Here is an 18,016-nt window from a genome sequence, read left to right as displayed (position 1 = left end):
AGCAGCCAAAACAGCAAACAGGATGCTAGAAATTATTAGGAAAGGGATGGTAAATAAGACCAAGAATATTATAATGCCTCTGTATCGCTCCAAGGTGCAACCTCATCCTGAGTATTGCATTCATTTTTGGTTGCCATATCTCAAAAAAGATATAGCGGAATTAGAACGGGTCAAAGAAGAGTGACCAAAATGATAAAGAGATGGAACTCCTCTCACATGAGGAAAGGCTAAAGAGGTTAGGGCTCTTCAGTTTGGAAAAGAGACAGCTGAGGGGAGATACGATTTCATGGTGTAGAACAGGTAAAAGTGCCAATTTTTTACTCTTTCAAAAATACATAGGTGACACTCAATGAAGTTATATGGAAATACTTTTAAAACAAATAGGAAGAAATATTTTTTCACTCAATGAATAGTTAAGTTCTGGAACTCATTGTCGAAGGATGTGGTAACAGCGGTTAGTGTATCTGGGTTTAAAAAAGATTTGGACAAGTTTCTGGAGGAAAAGTCCATAGTCTGCTATTGAAATAGACATGAGGAAGCCACTGCTTGCCCTTGGATTGGTAGCATGGAATTTTGCTACTTTGGGGGTTTCTGCCAGGTACTTATGACCTGGATTGGCCACTGTGAAAACTCCTTGGCTAGACGGACCATTGGTCTGAACCAGTATGGATATTCTTATGTTCTTATGTAAATTTGAGCTTCGCAGAAATTTTGTGTGCAAGAAATTATAGTGAGGGTCATATTTAGGCATAAAAGAACAGGCACTGATGTGTACTGGCACTTCTGGTTTCCTTTGGACATGCATACAAAGAAACCAGCATAACCGGCACATTCCCCAGCCCCCTCCCAATTTGCCAGAAGGTTTACACGCATATAATTTGAATTTAGATTTAGCTTGAATACGTGGTAAAGACTCATGTGATGAAATGTCAGCAGTTGAGTGTGTCACAATGAATTGTCAGGTGTTTACCTGGCTTGGTGATGAAGGAACACAGTAATGAACTGTTGTGTGTTGAAGTGGCAGATTTAGGTGGCAAGAACACTGTTCTTCTGTGCCTAAATATAAAGCTTATAAAAATTTTATGTGCAAGAAGCTTTAGCAAGGATCATATTTAGGTGCAAAAGACAGATGCCAATGTGTGCTGGCATGCCTCCTCCATTTGCTGCAAACTTCCACACATAGAATATGAATACAGTTAGCTTGAATATGTGGTGTGAAGTGTCACACAATGAAATGGCTCACTGATGAAGTAACATGGTAATGAAATGTTGTTTTATAAACTTGAAATTGATGAAGTGTCTTGATAATGAACTGTCATGTGGTGAAATATATGATAAAAGAGGTGATATGATATAGACGTTCAAATATTTGAAAGGTTTTAATCCGCAAACGAACCTTTTCCGGAGATGGGAAGGCAGTAGAACTAGAAGACATGAAATGAGTTTGAAGGGAGATAGAGTCAAGAAAAATGTCAGGAAGTATTTTTTCACGGAGAGAGTAGTGGATACTTGGAATGCCCTCCTGCGGGAGGTGGTGGAGATTAAAACGGTAACGGAATTCAAAAATGTGTGGGATAAACATAAGGGAATCCTGTTCAGAAGGAATGGATCCTCAGAAGCTTAGTGGAGATTGGGTGGCAGCACTGGTGGTAGGAGGTGGGGCTAGTGCTGGGCAGACTTCTATGGTCTGTGCCCTGAAAATGGCAGATACAAATCAAGGTCAGGTATACACATAAAGTAGCACATATGAGTTTATCTTGTTGGGCAGACTGGATGGACTGTACAGGTCTTTCTCTGCCGTCATCTACTATGTTCATGTTACTATGACTCTTTTTAATTTGTCCTCATATAGCCTCCATTTAATTTCCTTTCATCAGCCCCGGTGAGATCTTCTCAGTAAGAGCTGGTGATTTGCCTATTGGCCACCTGCTTAATCACTTGAATGTGTATCTTTTGATAAGCATGGGGACAATGTTATACATATCTGACTATTTACCACTCACCTCTGTCTTTATACCACTTACACTTTAGATAAGACCTAAGCAGTGTACAAAGCAGTATATTTAAAGAAAATATAAAAACAGAACACCATAAATAAATAGTACATTATTTTAATCCCATATATACAAAAGACACTCAATATCTTCATAAAATGTCCCTAGCACACCTTGTTATCAACTATTCAGGAAGGCTGTAGCCACCCTAAAAAATGCATTTTTGAAACATACTTTACACTTTTTATAAAGAGGCCTCAGTATGAAGCTCCACTGGTAATTTGTTCCAGAGCTCCAGGACTTGCCAAAAAAAAAAAAGTCCTAGCCAGACAGGATCAAGATACAGGAGGCATAACCACCCTATGGTCAGTTAAAGAAAATAGTAATCTCGCAGGCACATATGGAACTGCCATTGGAGAAACAGGAGACTCTGCCCATCCTGTTGGAGTTCCTTCTCCAGCCAGGCACTTGGAAAAGATTGTGTTCCAGTGCCAGTGACAGGGTTTCTGCATCTTTTGCGGCCATTTTGGAATGACTCTATGCCTGCAGCATCACCATTTATGGCATATACAACTAAGTGCAGATGCAGAGATGCACATGGATATCTACACACTATATTGGAGCTGGTCATATACTTTTACAAGGTGCTCACCATCTAAGCAGGCTTTATAAAATATAGGCGTGCGTGTAGACAGAGACATATTTGGACACATCCATATATGTAGGCTCCCTTTAATTGTTCTCTAAAACCTTCAATTTCTATTTCACCCATTCTTTTCATTAACATAATATGCTAAACTGTATCAAAAGATGCAGAAAAATCTAAAAAGTTCAACAGCATATACAATCCCTTATCAATCCAGTAATGATGTCAACCACCTACCCTGTGAAACAAGGGAAAAGCTTGGACTCCAGGTTCTACAGTTATGTGTCCAGTTGCCATAGCAAAGAAAAGTGTGTCAAATGCAGCATGGCCTACAGGAACTTTCAGGAAGTGCATGAATTTACAAACGTTAGGCAAATTGTACTATCCCTCCTACACAGAAAATGGCTAAACACCTTGAGTAAATCAGGTCCTTTGCTTTTTATTTTAGGTGCTGTTTCTCCCACCAATGTTGCATGGAGCAGCTTAGAAAGCTTGGCTGCCTACCAGAGAAGAGTTCAAGGTCAGAGGTCATCTGTATGGATCACACACCAAAGTGTAAGTTTGCTTCTGAAAATGAGGTACATGTGGCTGCACCAGTTTCAGTCCAATAAAAGTCAAACTATGTGATGGTTTTGAGTAGATTCTTTGATGCTTTTGGTTATAATATTGCTTTGAGAATTCAAAGAAGTTTCAATTAATAGTCACAGGTAGATCCTATTGCTTGAAAATCCAAAGGGAGCTCATTTAATGATCTCCACGAGATTCTTTTACAAGATATACCCCTGACAGATTACATGTCTCTAGCAAGAAGGTGGGCAGGCATCAGATTTTCATAAAGTACTTCTGAGATCAAATACTTAGCCTTGTTTACAAAGCTGTGCTAGTGTTTTTAGCATATGCTAACAACTTACGTGCGCTAACTGTGTAGATGCCCATAATATTCCTATGGACGTCTACATGGTTAGTCTGCACTAAAAACACTAGCATGCCTTTGTAAACAAGGCCCTTAGTTACATAAAGCATCCATTGAACACTAACGTACCCAAGTCAATGACCCTATTTCTTTTTTATGTCTTTACAACAATAAATAGTTTGACAAAAGGTAAAAGATTTTGTTGTAGATAGTTTTCTTGATGGAAGATTATCAATAGAAATCAAACAAAATAAAACATGGAAAAGAAAATAAGATGATTCCTTTTTTATTGGACATAACTTAATACATTTCTTGATTAGCTTTCGAAGGTTGCCCTTCTTCCTCAGATCGGAAATAAGCAAATGAGGTAGCAGATAGTATATATGAGAGAAACAACAAAGCATTACTTTGACTGTCTGACAGAGTGGGAGGGTGGGGGTATGCATGGGGGCATCAAAGCATTTCATTGATATTCTAACAGATTGGGTGTTGGTAGGTGAGAGGAGGGTAATAAACAGAGAAATAAACAGAGAAATACAGCTTTATGTTTTATAATGAGTTAGAAAACCCAGATCCTTACTAAGTCCTGTTTGTTGGGTGTCAAAATATTCAATCATTCTTATTTCAAAGGTCTTACGTTCCTGTATTGTTTTAAAATTACCTTTCAGTATTCTTACTGTGAAATCACTGGTGCAGTGTTCTGGTCTTGTGAAGTGTTGGCCCACAGGGGTGGGGGCCTGACTGCACCGGCTATTTTCATGTGATGTCTGTGCAGATTGAATCTTGTCTTAAGCATCTGGCCTGTTTCTCCAATATAGCATCCTTCGTTACATTTCTTACACTGAATGATATATACCATATTGGAAGATGAGCATGTAAAATAGTCCTTTATGTTGAATATTTTTCCTTTGTGAATGACTATGGGGTCTTGTGAAAAGTTTTGGCATAGTTTGCAGCTGGCTGTGTTACACAGGAACGTGCCCTTTTCTTTTTCCGTCTGTGTTGGAAGTTTACTTCTGATCAGCTTGTGTTTGCTTTGATGTCCCCATGCATACCCCCACCCTCCCATTCTGTCAGACAGTCAAAGTAATGCTTTGATGTTTCTCTCATATATACTATCTGCTACCTCATTTGCTTATTTCCGATCTGAGGAAGAAGGGCAACCTTCGAAAGCTAATCAAGAAATGTATTAAGTTATGTCCAATAAAAAAGGTATCATCTTATTTTCTTTTCCATGTTTTATTTTGTTTGATTTCTATTGATAACCTTTAAGAGTGGACTAACACGGCTACCACACCTCTCTAATCGATGGAAGAAAATGTATTCTGACCAATTGGAGAAGTTTTGATCCACCTACTTTTATTCCATGAAGAAACTCTTTATTCGAGGTAAGGGTGATGGAGCACCTACAAGTCCAGAAAGGTAAACCAGGCAGATGGAGAGCATGCCAAAGGATATGAGCACCATTATGGGTCTCTAACACCTAAAGTGAGTAGCTCATTATTGGTTTACTAAGGGCAATTGGAATTACAGGATCACAGGTGAATCTTTGGAGTGGTCACTTCCTGAGAAGAAAGATGGCAGTAAAGATACAAGAATAATAATAGTTTGGGAAGCCCAGGAGATGGCGTAAGAAACCCCACAGCACCTTGGAGGAGCTGTAACACAATAAAATGTTTGGCATACTGTTGATACTGATTGAGCAATACCAGTTGTTTTGTGATACCATCCAATAATTGTTGAAATATTCTGGTATGCAAGATGTATTTGCCAATAAGAGAGCTGCTTCTACTATGCTCTCAGAGGAAAGAAAAAAAAAAGCAGGGGGGGGGGGGCACTAATAGCCCAGCATGCTAGACGGTAAGCAACCAATAGGAAGCCTCCCAAAAACCACAGGGAACTCTTCATGTGCTCTGAAGGAACCCATCAGAGAGAACTACAAAATTACATAGATCTGTAGTCCAAGGGCACAATTTCATATCTTAAAGGCACAAGCACTGAATATTCTATACAAACATACAACCTGCCTCCAGGAATATGGGGGCAGAACAGTTACCAGATTTTTGACAGGCAAATCTGGGACACTTGTAATCCAAAACTGGGTAGAGGAAGAGGGGGTGGTCCCCCTTAGTTCCATAATTGAGAGATGGGGGGAGGAGTCATTCTCCTCCCCAACCCATCCATCTTGTGACAGAATCTGAGTGGAAGCATTGTGCGGGTCATAATGTCATTATGAGTCACCCAGTAGAAATATTCTCTCCCTTCTTACCCTGCCAGCAACAGGAGACGCGTTAATAAGACATCATCTCCTGCTGCTGTGGGATCAGTCTCAGAATAAGAATTTTCAGCTCATCACAAGATTGACCCCATGGTAGAAAGAAATGACGTCTTATTAGTGCATCCCCTGATGCAAACGGAAGAGGCTGCTGCACTACCCTGGACCTGCTGAGTGGGAGTTTGAGCCTTATCAGCTGGAGTGTGGGAGATGATCTGCGAAAGCAAGAGTTTCCTACTAAAGAACAGGCAGGATACTTGGCAAGCATGTCATTTTCTGTTTATATAATTCTCCTCCTCCCTACATCCAACTTTGATCTTTCACTTTTCATCTCATTTTGCTTCATGTTTCTCTTCTCATCTACTCTTAGTCCCTGTCAGGTAAAGAGCCAGGGTTGCCAGCAATACACCCTTCACCTGCCATTGCTGCTACTCCCCTCTGAGCCTGCAACTGACTCACCCAATCCCGGTCCAGCTGCCACTGCCACAACCTCAGTGCTAATGCAAGACTTTGCTCCATAAGCTCCAGCATTACCACATTCTGCCCTCCCTGATGACTTCCAGTCAGAAAGGGAAGGACACACAGCACAGGTCTGGCACTGGTGCAAGTGGTGGTGCAAAAGGGGGAGATGCTGGATAATGTGGAGGTAGAGATGGAGGTAGGGAGGAGGTGGCACTCCGCTCTGCAGTCCATGCTGCCCATGCACTTGAATCGGGGACAATTGTCATGTCCCCTACCTCAACACAAGCGGCGTCCTTGGGCTGCGCAGGGTCCTGTTGACACACACACTTGACTGGCACAGCCCTGAGCCATGTGTGTGTAGTTCTTCTCTGGCTGCAGGCTCCTTGATTGCTTTGCTTCCATGCACCTGGCTCTGCTCTCTCTCTCTCTCTCTCTCTGCCTGGCTTCCAGGCTCCTTGATTGCTTTGCTTCCACCCACCTGGGTCTGCTCTTCCTCTGCCTGGCTTCTCTCCTATTGGTCTTCTGGTTCCTCCTTCCCCTGCTCTTGTCCTATGGCTGTGCCCCTTCTCCCTGCTGATGTCAGACGCCAGCACTTTATCAGCTGAGCTCTCCCTAGACTCCTTGCTTTGGCTTCTACTTTGGTAGGTGTTACTTGCTCAGTACTGTGCTTCTCCTCTACTTCATTGCTGACTCTGCCTGTACCTGGATTGCTCTTGTGTCTGCTACCTGCCTACTGACTTTGCCTGTAGCTGGATTACTCTTGTGTCTGCTGCCTGCCTACTGACCTTGCCTGTACCTGGATTGCTCTTGTGTCTGCTGCCTGCCTACTGACCTTGCCTGTACCTGGATCACTCTCTTGCCTGCTGCCTGTCTGGCCGTCACGTTCATCACCCCGCTTCCTGCTCCATCTCGTAAGCCCTGCAGCAGTGGCGTACCAAGGGGGGGCGGTGGGGGCGGTCCGCCCCAGGTGTCAGTGGGTGGGGGGGTGCTCCGTCGGCACTGCAGGCAGCCCGCGTCTCCTGCCTCCATCCTGCTATGCCTTAAAAAAAATCTGAAAAGCGGCATGGCAGGCATGCTTCGTGTCTGCCCTGCCTGCTTGTAAAAGAAAGCGCCGGCAAACCTCCTCGTCGACGTCACGATGTCGCGTTGGGTTTTCCCTTACTGGGTCCCGCCCTCACGGAGTGCGGGACCCAGTGAGGGAAGACCCGACGCAATGTTGCGATGTCGACGAGGAGAGATTTGCCGCTTTCTTTTACAAGCAGGCAGGGCAGACACGAAGCATGCCTGCCATGCCGCTTTTCAGATTTTTTTTTAAGGCACAGCAGGATGGAGGCAGGAGACGAGGGCTGTCGTCTCTCCACGAAGGTGGCAGGTGGGTCGAGTTGGGGGGGCTTAGATGGGAGAGGAGGACTGGGGAGGGGGTTTTCAAATGGGAGAAGGGGACTGGGGAGGGGGGCCTCAGTTTGGAGAAGGGGACTGGGGTGGGGAGGGGGGTCTCAGATGGGAGAAGAGGGGAGAAGGGGACTGGGGTGGGGAGGGGGATCTCAGATGGGAAAAGGGGGGTGGGGAGGTCTCAGATGGGAGAAGAGGGGAGAAGGGGAGTAGGGAGAAGGGGAGTGGGGAGAAGGGGGTGGGGTCTCAGATGGGAGAAGGGGATGTGGGGAGGGGAGTCTCAGATGGGAGAAGGGGACTGGGGTGAGGAGGGGGTCTCAGATGGGAGAAGAGGGGAGAAGGGGACTGGGGTGGGGAGGGGGATCTCAGATGGGAGAAGAGGAGAGAAGGGGACGGGTGGGGAGAAGGGGGGTGGGGAAGGGGCCATGCGAGAAAATGGGAGCCATGCCTGGGGCTGGTGGGAAAATGGGTCTGGGGCTGAAAAGGAGGGTAGGTGGGATAAGGGGGCTAGTACTGGAACTGGGGGCTGAAAGGGGGCAGGGACAGAAACTGGGGGGACTGGGGGCTGAAAAGGGGACAGGGAGAAGTGGCTGGGGCTGAAGCTCAGGACTGGTGAGAGAAAAGAGCTGGGGCTGAAACTGCGGACTGGTGGGATAGTGGGGCTGAAAAGGGGGGGCAAGTGGGAGATGTGGGCTGGGGCTAGAACTAGGGGCAGGTGGGATAAGAGGGCTAGAACTGGGGGCTGAAAAAAGGGGCAGAGAGAGCGAGAGGGGACAGACGATGGATGGATGGATGGATGGATGAATGGGGGGGAGAGGGAGGGCAGACCCTGGATGGATGGGGGAAGAGGGGAAGAGGGGAGGGCAGACCCTGGATGGATGGAAGGGGGTGAGGGAGGGCAGACCCTGGATGGATGGATGGGGGGGAGAGGGAAGGCAGACAGTGAATGGAAGGGGGAGAGAGAGAGGGCAGACAATGAATGGAAAGGGCAGGGAGAGAGGGCAGACATTGGATGGCGGGGACAGCAGAGAGGGCAGACACTGGATGTCAGAGAAAGAACGAAGACGGATGCTGGATGGAAGGAAGATGAGGAAAGCAGAAACCAGAGACAACAAACTGTAAATAAAATATATATATATATATATTTTTTTTTTGCTTTAGGATAAAGTAGTATTGTAGCTGTGTTAATAAATGTTTATAATAGAACATGTAAATAAGGTAATCTTTTTATTGGACTAATTTTAATAAATTTTGACTAACTTTCGGAGATCAAAACCCCCTTCCTCAGGTCAGGTTAGGACACTGTAACACACTATACTGTATTGACCTGAGGAAGAAGGTTTTGGCCTCTGACAGCTAAATGTATTAGTCCAATAAAATGGTATTTTATTTTCTATATTTAATTACCCAACGTGTAATTAAACTCTGGAATTCATTGCCGGAAAATGTGGTGAAGGCGGTTAGCTTAGCAGAGTTTAAAAAGGGGTTGGACGGTTTCCTAAAGGACAAGTCCATAAACCGCTACTAAACGGACTTGTAAAAATCCAAAATTCCAGGAATAACATATATAGAATGTTTGTACGTTTGGGAAGCTTGCCAGGTGCCCTTGGCCTGGATTGGCCGCTGTCGTGGACAAGATGCTGGGCTCGATGGACCCTTGGTGTTTTCCCAGTATGGCATTACTTATGTACTTATGTACTTATTTCTATTTGTTAATTTGTAAAATGGTGATTGGTATTTGTTAGTTTTTTTTTCAAATTTACATCTGCTATCTTTATATTTTGCATAGTACTAGGGGACATTTTCTGTTTCTGTGGCGTTGCATTGTATGCAGCGTCTGGCATCTTGGGGGTTCAGTTTAATTTTTGTCTAAATAGAAAGTTTATGATTACTTATTTTATAGTGGATTAGGGTGTATTTGTGTTTGTGAAAAAGACATGGCTTTCAGTTGGCATTGACTGTGCAGGATCGACGATCTGTACTATTCTGTCTGGTTTCGTTTTACAATAGGTGAATTGATGTTCTAGTGCTCACTGTAGTGTTTAAGATGCTTTCCTTTTCCTTGTGTGACTCATAGAAATGACTGCTTATGGTATGGTAGAATTGCTCTATAGGTCCTGAGTGTTTTGTATTCTTGGTATGCCTAGTACTGGATTTTGGAGGGGGGTGTTAAAAAATGACCGGCCCCGGGTGTCAACTACCCTAGGTACGCCACTGCCCTGCAGGCCACCCACACCGAGGGGCTCATCCTCTGGGGAACGGCGGTCAGCACAGGTGAAACCTGGGGTTGTCCGGCCGCCAAGCAGAACCTGGTCCGAGTTCTGGGCTCGGCAGCGTTCTACTTGGTACAAGAACTCACAGGTCTGACAACAATTCCCAAAAAAAACAGTGCAAGGCAGACTTTACATAAGAACATAAGACTAGCCATACTGGGTCAGACGAACTGTCCATCTAGCCCAGTATCCTGTTTCCAACAATGGGCAATCCAGTCGCAAGTAGCTGGCAGAATCCCAATTAGTAGCAACATTCCAAGCTACCAATCCCAGAGCAAGCAGTGGCTTTCCCCATGTGCATCTCAATAACAGACAATGGACTTTTCCTCCAGGAACTTGTCCAAACCTTTTTTAAACCCAGATAGTCTAACCGCTGTTACCACATCCTATGTTACTGAATTCCAGAGCTTAACTATTCAATAAGTGAAAAAAATATTTCCTCCTTTTTTTAAAAGTATTTCCATGTAATTTCATCTAGTGTCCCCTAGTCTTTGAACTTTTTGAAAGAGTGAATAATTGATTCTCTTTTACCCATTCTACACCACTCAGGATTTTATAGACCTCAATCATATCTTTCCTCAGCTGTCTCTATTCCAAGCTGAAGAGCCCTAACCTCTTTAGCCTTTTTTCATACTAGAGGAGTTCTATCCCCTTTATCATTTTGGTTGCTCTTATTTGAACCTTTTCTAATTCCGCTATGTCTTTTTTGAGATACGATGATCAGAACTGAATGCAATACTCAAGGTGAAGTTGCACCATGGAACAATAGAGGCATTATAATTTTCTTGGTCTTATTTTGCATCCCTGTTCTCTTTTTTGGCTGCTGACAGCACACACTGAGCAAAAGATTTCAGCGTATTGCCTACACTGACACCTAGATCTTTTTCTTGAGTGCTAACTCCTAATTACCCAGTGTACCTGAATGTAACTCACCTTGAGCTACTACAGAAAAGGTGTGAGCAAAATCTAGATAGATAGATAGATAGATAGATAGATAGATAGATAGATAGATAGATAGATAGATAGATAGATAGATAGATAGATAGATAGATAGATAAAGGTGGACCCTAGCATCAGGTAACTATGATTCGGATTATTCTTCCCAATGTGCATCACTTTGCATTTGTCCAAATTAAATTTCATCTTCCATTTGGATGCCCTGTCTTCCAGTTTCCTAAGGTCTTCCTGCAATTTCTCACAATCTGCATGCATTTTGACAACTTTGAATAGTTTTGTGTCATCTGCAAATGTAATCACCTCACTCGCCATTCTGATTTTCAGATCATATATAAATATGTTAAATAGCACAGATCCCATTACAGATCCCCTGCAGCACTCCACTATTCACTTTCTTCCACTGAGAAAAATGGCCATTTAACCCTAACCTCTGTTTACTATCCAATAACCAATTCCTAATCCACAGAAGGACATTGTCTCCTATCCCATGACTTTTAATTTTCTCAGGAGTCTCTCATGAGGAACTTTGTCTGAAAATCTAGATACACTACATAACTGGCTCGCCATTGTCCACATGTTTATTCATGCCTTCAAAGAAATGAAGCAAATTGGTGAGGCAAGACTTTCCTTAGCTGAACCCCTGCTGACTCTGTCCCATTAAGCCATGTTTGTCTTTGTATTCTGTAATTTTATTCTTGATAATAGTTTCCACTATCTTGCCTGGTAAGGTCTGTGTTCTGTATATGGCAACCCAGTTTAGGATGGACTGGAAAGGGCTTCAACAGCAACTTCAGTAGCCGGAACCAATGACAGTGCTGAGGAGACTTTTACTGTCTGGGTCCCACAAATGATAAGATGGATTCAGATAGGCTGGAGTGGGCTTTGACAGCAACTCCAGTAGTTGGAACAGGACAGAGCTGGGCAGAAATCTATGGCCTATGTCCCAGAAACACTAAAGAAAGACCATGATCAAATATATAATATCATGTTCATTGTTGATTTAATCATGAATTGATAATAATTCAGGTCTTTATCTTCCATCACTTACTATGTTACTATCAGGCTCATTTTCAAAACAGAAAAACATCTAAAAAGTGACATAAAGCAGCATTTGGATGTTTTTCTCATAAAAACATCCAAATCAATATTTTCAAAACCTATTTTTAGATGTTTTTCTTTCAAGTCTGTCAGAAGTGCATCCAAATCTCAAGGGGGCATATCAGGGACGGGACTTAGGCGTTCCTGAGAATAAGACGTTTTTCAGCCATAATGGAAGAAAACAAAAACGTCCAGGACTAAAACTAAGACATTTTGAGCTAGACCTGTTTTTATATCGAATAAGGCACAAAAAGGTGCCCTAAATGACCAGATGACCACTGGAGAGGATCAGGGATAATCTCCCTTTATTCCCCCAGTGGTCATTAACCTCCTCCCACCCCCACCCCCAAAATGTGATGAAAAATATTACTTACCAGCCTCAGATGTTATACTCAGGTCCATTAGAACAGCATGCAGGTCCCTGGAGTAGTCTAGAGGTGGGTGCAGTGCACTGCAGACTGGTGGACCCAGCCCAAACCTTCGCCTACCTGTAACATTTGTGGAGGAAACTGTGAGCCCTCCAAAACTCACCAGAAACCCACTGTACCCACATATAGGTGCCCCCTTCACCCGTAAGGGCTATGGTAGTGGTATACAGTTGGGGTGTTGGGTTTTTGGGGGCTCAACAGACAAGGTAAGGGAGCAATGGTGAGATGTGTAACTGGGAGCATTTTATGAAGTCCACTGCAGTACCCCCTAGGGTGCCCTATTGTTTTCCTGGGATGTCAGGGGGACCAGTGTACTAAAAATACTGGCTGCTCCTACATCCCAGTGGCTTGGTTTTGTGTGTTTTGCACTTGAAGTTTTTTTTTTTTTTTTTAATGGACCAAAAAATAAAACGTCCAAATCACAAAACCTATTTTCAAAAACAAAAGATAGTTGTTTTTCTTGTTTGAAAATTTCCTTCTTTGCTATTCAGATTTTGGACGTTTTTTGCAAAATGTCCAAAGTCGGACTTAGACGTCATATCGAAAATGCCCCTCCACGTCTGGTAACTTCAGCTAAGCCCACCTTCACTGTCAAATGCTAATCATTTTTTCATTGAATCTGTGGCTGTTCTGCCCTTCAACTCTGGGTTTTCCTTTATAACTCCATCTCTGAACACTACATCAAGCCCTGAAAAATTATATCCACATCATCTCTCCTTAAGCTTTGAAGCTTGGAGCTAGCTTACTGTCATAGTGAAATCTCTTTAACTCACTGCAAGCCTTTTCCGTTATATGCTAAACAAATACTTCTGTTTGCAGAAGAGTTTGGAGGACTTTTGATTGTTGGCAAGTATACATGTGACAGTGGGGTAGATACAACAACATTTATGAAGAAAGTATGTGTGGAACTAGCAAAACTGAAAGGCTACACGAACCTAGGTGATCACATGTTTAAGACAATGGCCTTACTTATTACTCATTTTGGTGGCTGTCTGGATTGTTACAGGATTTGGATGTGAGATTAGGATGCAGGTGTGGATGGATGTTGGATTGGATAAGGGAATTTGTACGCTTATCTGCCTGGGGTTGTGGAGAATCTAAGAGAAAGATTTTAAAAAACTGACTTGGAAAAGGAGCAATATGGTTAAGTCGTTATGGCAGGCAACTTGGAAATCCCTGGATGCCAGTTCAATGGGGCAACAAAAATTTGCTTCCTGTGGCCTATCTGTGGCTTGGAGGGATAAGATGGAAAAAAAATGTTTGGAGGAAGGAAGGAGGGCATGGACAGAGGGACAGGAGGGAAAGTCGTGGAAAAAAGCTAAGAGAGAGAGAGAGAGAAGACAAAGAAAAAACAAGTAAAAATATAAATAAGTAAACAAAAAAAAACTCTCATAACATCCCTAACTACTAAAATAAACAGAAAAGCAAAACAATAAACCCCCAATTAAAAAAAAAAAAACAGCTACCAAAGTTAAATATAATCTGGATATTTATTGCAGGTACTCAGATTCTTGCAGGGACTGAATATCCGGATTCAGAGCTGACCAGCAGCAATATTCAAGACACTGGATAAATGTAGTGTTTATGCTGTCTTAACTTTATCTGGATAGTAATCAATTAGCAGACTGGATATCCTTACTAACCGGAAAACATCCGGCTCTGCCAAAGCTCTCTTCCTCTACTATTTGGATTGTGTTAAGATAGCCAGAGGACATATTCAGCAGCACAATCTGGTAAGTGCCGCATAACATGCCTCTCACCAACACTTATCCAGGTAGAAGCCACTGTTAACTGGATATCAAAAGCATGATATTATGATTCATGGTGTCGAAGTTTGCTGAGAAATCCAGCAACACTAGTATCGAGTCAAATCCCCTGTCATGGTTTCTGTGCAGATCATCGAGAAGGGACACAAGAACTGTCTCTGTTCCATACCCAGGTCTAAAGCCAGATTGACATGGGTCTAAGCCAATTACTTTCAATTAACCAGTCGTTGAGTTGAATGCAGACTGTTTCATTTCATTTATTCATATTTTGAACAGATGAAAAGAAATCTAAAATGAAACAGTCTCCTAGCAAAGGTGAAATGGGTAAACTATAAGTCACAGGAAAAGAGGACAGTCATAAACGGTAGAAAAAAAAAAGCAAAGGTTTAGTAGGATCAGGGCTGCCGAGAGGGGGGGCAGGGGGGGTAAAATTCTCCAGGCTCGGGCCTCCAAGGTGGGCCCGGTGCCGGGGTCAGGCTGCCGGCACTGCAGTCCACAGTCTCACCTGCTTGCCTCCATTGCTCCGGGCCCCCTTCATTCAAAGCAGCAGCGCACATTGCGTCCCTTCTGGCTTTCCCTCCGTGTGTGCCACCCTTGCGGAAACTGGAAGTTACATCAGATGAGGGCGGGACACACGGAGGGAAGGCCAGAAGAGACGCGACCTGCGACTGCAGCTTTGAATGAAGGGGGCCCGGAGCCGTGGAGGCAGGCAGGTGAGACAGCGGACTGCCCCGGGCCCGGCCTAGTCTCTCGGCAGCCCTGAGTAGGATCTGCAGTATGATGGGAGGTAGATAAATGGGACTTTCTAGATATGCTTAATAGTCTTTCCTCTGATATTCAAAACTATTTAACTGGCCAGGAACAGCTCCTGGCCGGTTAAATAGCATTTAATTGCCTAACTGCAGATATTCAATGGGAGAGAACTGGCTATCACACGACATAACTGGTTAGGCGTGGATATTCAGCGTCAAACTGGCTATGTTGAGTGGTCAAAATAGGCTGCTTAAATAGCAGGCCTATGTTTCACAATTAAAAAGTTAACCACATAGCGCTGAATATTGCTAAATAGTCTAACTTTTTAGCAGCCAAAACAAATTTGGATATGCAATGCCAGTCACAGGAAATGTCCCGACATTGAATATCCTGGTTTAACGCCGGCAGCGGACAGCAAAAACACTGCCCATCGCTGGCTGAATATCAGGCCCTTTATCTATTGATAGATACATATGAAAATGATTCTTACCAACAAGAGAAAGCATAAATAATTTCCCTTTGTCACGTAAGATTCCAGGAACTTCTGGGTAAGAATAAGCAATATCTTAACTTTAGCTATCCCTAATGATGCCGAATTGAAATTTTAAAAACAGTTGTAGCATCTAGGTAATGTGCTTTTATAGAAACATTTTAATGCTGTAAACTTTTTTTCCTAGGCCTTGGTGTGACTTCATGTGAGAAGTTGCTGTGTTCCTGTCATAAGGCAGCGGCAGAATGTATGGCTACAGCCCCTTTCAATGAGACTGTTCGCTCACAGAGCCAGCAGTACTGCCAAGGAGTAAAAACCCCGTGTAGACCTAGGGGGATGCCACAAAGGCCCTTTGGATCCATTGCTGTAGGCTCTGAGAGCTCTAGCTCTGAAGAAAGCAGTGAAGAACCAGGCCCCTGGGGAGATACTGAGAGAGCAGCTGATGCACACTTGCTGATGAACCCTGCATCAGCTCTACAACGCAAGAGACAACCACGGTCCCGTGCATTTGGAAATTAACTAGAAAAGTCCCCAGTCCAACCTTATGTTTTATTTCGTATCCTGTGTGTTAGAAAATAGAAACTTCGAGTGTTTTTAGGCTGTTCTCATTTTACCTATTAGTTTATACTCAAAAAGGACTATATGTCTTAACTATATGTAAAAAAAATGGCTACCAGAAAGTGCATTCTGAATAAAATATGTAATAAGTATAGCTTGTCCCTGATCAGTTGAGGTTGAGAGTGACCCCTGCAGCAGATATATATATATATATCTAATATGATAAAACGCACCCTCAACGTTCTGAGGACAACGTTCTGTGAAGCCTTGAAGCCTTGAAGCCTTGAAGCCTGAAGCCTGAAGCCTTGAAGCCTTGAAGCCATGAAGCCATCTGACGTCACTCCCAGGCTGAAGGGTTCGCGCCGGATTCGTGGTGTGAAGCCTTCAAGCCAGCCAGCCGTCTTTGCCCCGCCCTCGCCTCAAACCAAACAAATCCGGAAGCGAAGCGTCAGGGAAGGAGGCGGCGCTCCCGACGTCTAGCCTTCCCTTCGCTGTGTTCCGCCTTCAAAGAAGGCGGGAGACAGCGAAGGGAAAGCAAGACGTCGGGAGCGCCGCCTCCTTCCCTGACGTTTCGCTGCACGAACCGCCACGGAGGTAAAGTTAAAACGAAGAAGAAAAAAAAAAGGGATGCATGGATGCGAAGGGGGGGACATGGATGCGAAGGGGGGGGAGAAGAGGGCGGGCCAGGCTGGGACATGGGAGAGAGAGGAGCATGGATGCGAGGGGGGGGTCATGGAAGGGAGAGAGGGGACTTGCTGGAAAAGGATGAATGGAGGCGGCAGGGGACAGAGGAGCATGGATGGGCATGGAATGGGAGGGCAGGGCTCAGGGAGAGAGGGGAATTACTGGAAATGGATGAATGAAGGGGCCAGGGGACAGAGGAGCATGGATGGGCATGGATTGGGAGGGCAGGACTAAGGGAGAGAGGGAAATTGCTGGATAGGGATGAATAGAGGGGACAGATGGGCATGGATGGATATGGATTGCAGGGCAGGCCTCAGGCAGAGAGGGAAAATGCTGGATAGAGAAAAATGGAGGGGCCAGGTGACAGAGGAGCATGGATGGGCATGGATTGGAAGGGCAGGACTCAGGGAGAGGGGAATTGCTGGATAGGGATGAATGGAGGGGACAGATGGGCATGGATGGATATGGATTGCAGGGCAGGCCTCAGGCAGAGAGGGAAAATGCTGGATAGAGAAAAATGGAGGGGCCAGGTGACAGAGGAGCATGGATGGGCATGGATTGGAAGGGCAGGACTCAGGGAGAGGGGAATTGCTGGATAGGGATGAATGGAGGGGACAGATGGGCATGGATGGATATGGATTGCAGGGCAGGCCTCAGGCAGAGAGGGGAAATGCTGGATAGGGAAAAATGGAGGGGCCAGGTGACAGAGGAGCATGGATGGGCATGGATTGGAAGAGCAGGACTCAGGGAGAGGGGAATTGCTGGATAGGGATGAATGGAGTGGACAGATGGGCATGGATGGATATGGATTGCAGGACAGGCCTCAGGCAGAGAGGGGAAATGCTGGATAGGGATGAATGGAGGGGCCAGGTGACAGAGGAGCATGGATGGGCATGGATTGGAAGGGCAGGACTCAGGGAGAGGGGAATTGCTGGATAGGGATGAATGGAGGGGACAGATGGGCATGGATGGATATGGATTGCAGGGCAGGCCTCAGGCAGAGAGGGGAAATGCTGTATAGGGAAAAATGGAGGGGCCAGGTGACAGAGGAGCATGGATGGGCATGGATTGGAAGAGCAGGACTCAGGGAGAGGGGAATTGCTGGATAGGGATGAATGGAGGGGTCAGATGGGCATGGATGGATATGGATTGCAGGGCAGGCCTCAGGCAGAGAGGGGAAATGCTGGATAGGGATGAATGGAGGGGGCAGGTGACAGAGAAACATGGATGGCCATGGATTGGGAGGGCAGGGCTCAGGGAGAGAGGGGAATTGCTGGAAAAGGATGAATGGAGGGGGCAGGGGACAGATGGCCATGGATTGGGAGGG

General features: G+C 44.7%; 1 protein-coding gene across 1 annotated transcript in view; it reads left to right on the top strand.

Moving 5' to 3' along the window:
- OC90 (otoconin 90) overlaps positions 1-15,966 on the top strand; it is a 114,094-nt gene extending 98,128 nt beyond the window's left edge. The window contains exons 10-11 of the mRNA XM_030189923.1: positions 3,089-3,195; positions 15,635-15,966. Of these exons, the coding sequence (XP_030045783.1) occupies positions 3,089-3,195; positions 15,635-15,966 (439 nt within the window). The remainder of the gene's footprint in view (positions 1-3,088; positions 3,196-15,634) is intronic.
- Positions 15,967-18,016: the final 2,050 nt, after the last annotated feature.

This window comes from Microcaecilia unicolor, chromosome 1 (genome assembly GCF_901765095.1).
Source record: "Microcaecilia unicolor chromosome 1, aMicUni1.1, whole genome shotgun sequence".
Lineage (NCBI taxonomy): Eukaryota > Metazoa > Chordata > Amphibia > Gymnophiona > Siphonopidae > Microcaecilia > Microcaecilia unicolor.
The sequence above is the reverse complement of the archived record's forward strand: the minus strand, read 5'-3'. Positions and strand labels throughout refer to the sequence as shown.